Source organism: Oncorhynchus masou, chromosome 16 (assembly GCF_036934945.1).
Source record: "Oncorhynchus masou masou isolate Uvic2021 chromosome 16, UVic_Omas_1.1, whole genome shotgun sequence".
Lineage (NCBI taxonomy): Eukaryota > Metazoa > Chordata > Actinopteri > Salmoniformes > Salmonidae > Oncorhynchus > Oncorhynchus masou.
In genome coordinates, this window is record NC_088227.1 from 48,714,143 (window position 1) to 48,720,917 (window position 6,775).

General features: G+C 41.0%; 1 protein-coding gene across 1 annotated transcript in view; it reads left to right on the forward strand.

The window, feature by feature from the left end:
* tfap2d (transcription factor AP-2 delta (activating enhancer binding protein 2 delta)) overlaps positions 1 to 1,154 on the forward strand; it is an 89,407-nt gene extending 88,253 nt beyond the window's left edge. The window contains exon 9 of the mRNA XM_064990461.1: positions 213 to 1,154. Within this exon, the coding sequence (XP_064846533.1) occupies positions 213 to 423 (211 nt within the window). The 3' untranslated portion in view covers positions 424 to 1,154. The remainder of the gene's footprint in view (positions 1 to 212) is intronic.
* The last annotated feature ends 5,621 nt before the right edge of the window (positions 1,155 to 6,775 follow it).

Sequence of the window (6,775 nt, forward strand, 5' to 3'; positions counted from 1 at the left end):
ATTTGCAAAAAAAAAAGTGTTTTTTCTCTGTCATTGTGGGCTATTGTGTGTAGATTGAGGAGACAAAACGATTTAATCAATTTCAGAATAAGGTTGTAACGTAACAAAATAGTAGTGTATATATAATGTGTATATAGTGTATATATAATGTATATAATGTCTATCTATATATGTAATGTATATTTATGTCTTCATGTGTTTGTGTTCTCCAGTCTGATCACCCATGGATTCGGGACTCCGGCAGTGTGTGCGGCTCTCAGCACCTTCCAGACCGTTCTTAGTGAGATGCTCAACTTCCTGGATAAACATTCTGCCGCCGGGAACCCTGGGAAAACCTCTGGTCTGGAGACTGAAAAGAGCGGAACTGTCCGGAAAACCAGCGAGCTGCTCAATAAAGACGGCAAAGCTGAAAAGACAGAGTAGCCCTTTCCCTGTGCTGTGCAGTGTATGTGCCTGTGTTTGTCAGGGTTTGATCCCTGGGAGGAGGAGCTAATCTCTGTGGAGACTGACAGAGACATTTATTCATTCTGAACAACAGGAAGTAGAGACAGGGACTTCTGGTCAGCGCCATCTGGGAGTCAACTGGAGAGGAGCGGGGTACACATGTACACACATACACACACATACACACAGTACGTTCTCCCTCCAGTCTCCACCTGAACAGTGCAATTAATGTCATTAATGTCATTATTATGTTTACCGTTTTAGAACCAAGAGACTGGGGTCTGGGTTCACTATGTTGGTGAGAGTGTGAGACTGGGTTCACTATGTTGGTGAGAGTGTGAGACTGGGTTCACTATGTTGGTGAGAGTGTGAGACTGGGTTCACTATGTTGGTGAGAGTGTGAGACTGGGTTCACTATGTTGGTGAGAGTGTGTGTGTGTTCATGTGCCTGTGCTTGTGTGTGTGCCTGTGTGTGTGTGCGTGTGTGTGAGTCCAGATTTCTGAGACTCTGCCATTTTGTAAAGGTGACTATTCAGTTGCCATGGAAACATTTTGTTGTGCATGTCTATCTTTGTACACTCCGCAGAACTACAATTATGATACAAGCTCTTTGACCCTTCATAAACATTTGTATAGATATATATATAAATATTTAAATAACTTTTCTTGTAGGCTTTGAATTACATATACTGTATGTTAAAACCATACCTTCTAAAATACCTGTGTTCAATAAAAACTATTGATACATGTTCCTTCCTACTAGTTCCTGTGTAGTGTGTGGGTCGATCAATCAACCAATCAATACACACACACACATAATTGCATACAACAAAATATACAAGAACATGTGGTATCGTATAATAACAGATCCTGGATGTGAATCCCTTTGTTAAAATATAAACAGTTGATTGAATACTCATCAGAAGAACTTCTGAAAGGACAAACATGAAGAATGAAGACCTGACAGCAATTCCCCAGGAGAAAGACAGATAGCAAGATTTCTGCTAATTAAAATAAATAAATAAAATGAAATAACATTTACTTGAAGTATTCAGACCCTTTAGTCAGTACTTTGTTGATTCACCTTTGGCAGCAATTACAGCCTCGAGTCTTCTTGGGTATGATGCTACAAGTTTGACACACCTGTATTTGGGAAGTTTCTCCCATTCTTCTCTGCAGATCCTCTCTGTTGGAAGGTAAACCTTTGCTCCAGTCTGAGGTCCTGAGCCCTCTTGAGAAGGTTTTCATCAAGGATTGCTCTATACTTTCCTCTGTTCATCTTTTCCTCAATCCTGACTAGTCTCCCAGTCCATGCCACTGCAAAACATCTCCACAGCATGATGCTGCCACCACCATGCTTCACCGTAGGGATGGTGCTAGGTTTCCTCCAGACGTGACACTTGGCATTCAGGCCAAAAAGTTCAATCTTGGTTTCATCAGACCAGAGAATCATGTGCCTTTTACTGAGGAGTGGCTGGCCAATCTATCATTAAGGCCTGATTGGTGGAGTGCTGTGGAGATGGTAGTCCTTCTGGAAGATTCTTCCCTCTCCACAGAGGAACTCTAGAGCTCTGTCACACGGACCGGACCATTGGGTTCTTTGTCACCTCCCTGACCAAGGCCCTTCTCCCTGATTGCTCAGTTTGGCCGGGAGGCCAGCTCTAGAAACAGTCTTAGTGGTTCTGAACTTCTTCCATTTAAGAATGATGGAGGCCACTATATTCTTGGGAACCTTCAATGCTACAGAACATTTTTGGTACCCTTCCCCAGATCTGTGCCTCGACACAATCCTGTCTCAGATCTCTACGGACAATTCCTTCAAACTCATGGCTTGGTTATTGCTCTGACATGCACTGTCAATTGTGGGACCTTATATTTACAGGTGTGTGCTTTTCCAAATCATGTTGAATCAATTGAATTTACCACAGGTCAACTCCAGTCAAGTTGTAGAAATATCCCAAGGATAATCAATGGAAACAGGCTATACCTGAGCTCAATTTCAAGTCTCACAGCAAAGGGTCTGAATACTTATGTAAATAAGGTATTTCTGTTTATTTATTTTTTTAAATCAGCAAAGTTTCTCAGAAACTGTTTTCACTTTGCCAGTATGGGGTATTGTGAGTATATTGTGGAGGATTTTTTATTGATTTAGTCCATATTAGAAGAAGGCTGTAACGTAACAAAATTTGGAAAAAGTCGGCAGGCAGGCAGGCAGGCAGGCAGACAGACAGACGTGAACGATCTGAGAGACAAGTCCTTGTTTTATGTTGGAAACCTGTGTTTGGTTATGTTATAAAGTCAGTAAGGTACAGCTCATGTTTTAACCCTAACCTAGTATCTATAATGAGTTAGAGTCATATTTTAACCATTTGAACCCAAACTCTAACCCAGTACCTATAATTAGTTAATAGAGCCCCAGCTTAATGGTGAGACAGAAAGTTAGCATTAGCCACACGCTGACTTGATTAAATTACCTAGGACGGGATTCAACACTTGTAGACAATGCAGTTTATGAAGGCAATGTTACAGCATTCGAGGAGGTTGAATTCAAGGTAAATGCAGTTGATGTTGGTTCAATTAGAAATTACCTTTGAATGTCCTTAACCCTATATTATCATATACACTGAGTGTACAAAACATGAAGAACACCTTCCTAATATTGAGTTGCATCCCCCCCACATCCCTTTTCCCTAAGAACAGCCTCAATTCGTTGAGGTATGGACTCTACAAGGTATCTAAAGCATTCCACAGAGATGCTGGCCCATGTTGACTCCATTGCTTCCCACAGTTGTGTCAAGTTGGCTGGATGTCCTTTTGGTGGTGGACCATTCTTGATACACACAGGAAACTGTTGAGCTTGAAAAACCCAGCAGTGTTGCAGTTCTTCATACACTCAAACCGGTGCGCCTGGCACCTACTACCATACCGTATTCAAATGCACTTAAACATTTTGTCTTGTCCATTCACCCTCTGAATGGCACACATGCACAATCAATGTCTCAGTTGTCTCAAGGGTTAAAAATCCTTCTTTAACCTGTTTCCTCCCCTTCATCTACACTGATTGAAGTGGATTTAACAAGTGACATCAATAAGGGATCATAGCTTTCACCTGGATTCACCTTGTCAGTCTATGTAATGGAAAGAGCAGGTGTTCCTAATGGTTTGTACAGTGTATATTCCATGTGGTATATTTTGTCTTAGGGCTGTTCAATGTCAATTATGGCAAAACAGTTCTGGTTTTCATCATTTCCTTCTAATCAAGAACTGACTCAGACCTGGGATATCAGGTGAGTGCAATTACCAGACAAAAACCAGAAGTGGTTTGCCCCTCCAGGACTGGAATTAAACAGCCCAATTCTATATCATCACATATATTCCTTGTAATATTGTTTACGTTGAGGGACAGATTGTTGTCCTTGCACCACATGGTCAGGTCTCTGATCTCCTCCCTATAGGCTGTCTCGTCATTGTCGGTGATCAGGCCTACCACTGTTGTGTCATCGGCAAACTTAACAATGGTGTTAGAGTCATGCCTGACCGTGCAGTCATGAGGGATCATAGCTTTCACCTGTATTCACCTGTATTCACTTGGACAGTCTATGTCATGGAAACAGCAGGTGTTCTTAATGTTCTGTACACTCAGTGTATTTACAGTACCCACTCATTCCAGGGTTTTTCTATTTTCTATTTTCTACATTGTAGAAGGCATCAAAACTATGAAATAACACATATGGAATCAGGTAGTAACCAAAAAAGTGTTAAACAAATCAAAATATATTTTATATTTGATATTCTTCAAAGTAGCCACCCTTTGCCTTGACAACTTTGCACACTCTTAGTATTCTCTCAACCAGCTTTATGAGGAATGCTTTTCCAACAGTCTTGAAGGATTTCCCACATATGCTGAGCACTTGTTGGCTGTTTTTACATCATGCAGACCAAGGAGCATCATGAGCAACTCTGGGTTCATCCTGTCATTATCTGCACAGAGATGTTGTTTTAACCACACCCTGGATTAGTTACCCAGTTGATTTTGAGACAATGAGGGATTGTTCTACTCCGAAGCTATCCCGAGTAAAACACATTCGTGTCTATGTAATGCAGGCTTTAACTAATTTGTCAGCTCAAGCCATCTCTGGTGACCATACACCCAGATTAGTTGCAGGAAACAAGAGTGGAGACCATAAAAACACAGAATTAAACAGAACAGAAATATCCTAAATATTTTACATTATTCAATGTAGCCACCGTTTGCTATGATCACAGCTTTGCACACTCTTTCCATTCTCTACACCAGCTTCACCTGGAATGCTTTGAAGGAGTTCCCACTTATGCTGAGCACTTGTTGGCTGCTTTTCCTCCCTGCGGTCAACATCATCCCAAACCATCTAATTTGGAGTTCCCACTTATGCTGAGCACTTGTTGGCTGCTTTTCCTCCCTGTGGTCCAACTCATCCCAAACCATCTCATTTGGGTTGAGGTTTGGTGATTGTGGAGGCTAGGTCATCTGATGCAACACTCAATCAATCTCCTTCTTGGTCAAATATCCCTTACACAGCCTGGAGGTGTGTTGGGTCATTGTCCTGTTGAAAAACAAATGATTGTCCCCTAAGCGCAAAACCAGATGGGATGGTGTATCACAGCAGAATGCTGTGTTAGCCATGCTGGCTAAGTGTGCCTTGAATTCTAAATAAATCACAGACAGTGTCATCATTAAAGCACCATCACACCACCTCCTCCATGCTTCACAGTGGGAACCAAACATGTGGAGATCATCCGTTCACCTACTCTGCATCTCACAAAGACATAGTGGTTGGAACCAGAAATCTTAAACTTGGACTCATCAGACCAAAGGGCAGATTTCCACCTGTCTAATGTCCATTGCTCGTGTTTCTTTGACCAAGCAAATCTCTTCTTTTTAAAGGTATCCTTTAGTAGTGGTTTCTTTGTAGCAATTCAACCATGAAGGCCTGATTCACAAAGTCTCCTCTGAACAGTTGATGTTGAGATGTGTCTGTTACTTGAACTCTGTGAAGCATTTATTTGTGCTGCAATCTGAAGTGCAGTTAACTCTAATGAATGTATCCTCTGCAGCAGAGGCAACTCTGGGTCTTCCTTTCCTGTGGCCTCATGAGAGTCAGTTTCATCATAGCGCTTGATGGTTTTTGCGATTGTTCTTCAAGAAACTTTCAAAGTTTTTGCAATGTTCCGCATTGACTGACATTCATGTCTTAAAGTAATGATTGACTGTCTTTTCTCTTTGCTTATTTGAGCTGTTCTTGCCATAATATGGACTTGGTATTTTGCCAAATAGGGCTATCTTCTGAATAACACCCCATACCTTGTCACAACACAACTGATTGGTTCAAAAGCATTAATTAAGAAGGAAAGAAATTCCACAAATTCACTTTTAACAAGGCACACCTGTTTTTTGAAATTTGAAATGCATTCCAGGTGACTATCTTGAAGCTGGTTGAGAGAATGCCAAAAGTGTGCAAAGCTGTCATCAAGGCAAAGGGTGGCTACATTGAATTATCTCAAATATAAAATATATTTTGATTTGTTTAACATTCTTTGGTTATGACATGATTCCATGTGTTATTTCATAGTTTTAATGTCTTCACTATTAAGCTACAATGTAGAAAATAGTAAAAATTACGAAAAACTCTGAAATTAGTAGGTGTGTCCATAACTTTTGACTGGCACTGTATATATCTGTGTTATTGTTTTATTTGTTTGTGTGTCTATGTGTTGGTCTTTATAATTTATTTGTATGTGTTTAGCTTCAGCTGAGATTACTCTTTTAGGACACTTCTGACATTATCTGGTCATGGTTTTTCCGGATCTGCACATGGTATTAAAATGTGTCTCTTCTCCGTCCACTGTGTTCGCATTGTGACCATATTGATAGATTTTCTTTAAAAAATAATATGCATTTAGTTTAAATATTTTTTATTAAATATTTACCCCCAATTTCGTGGTATCCAACTGTTAGTAGTTACCATCTTGTCTCATCGCTACAACTCCCGTACGGGCTTGGGAGAGACGAAGGTTGAGAGCCATGCGTCCTCCGAAACACAACCCAACCAAGCCGCACTGCTCCTTAACACAGCGTGCATCTAACCCTCAACTGGTCCTCCAAAGATGGTAGTCTGATGGTAGTCTTCACCTTTGTTCTGCCATAGACCTGCCATAGACCTGTGTTAGCATCAAGGGGCGGTAGGCTCATCCTCTCTGGTTTTAACCTCTAGTGACTCCCCATCCCGCGTGCGGGAGCGTAATCATTGACTGACACTAATTAGCATAACGCAACGGACATAAATATTCCCAT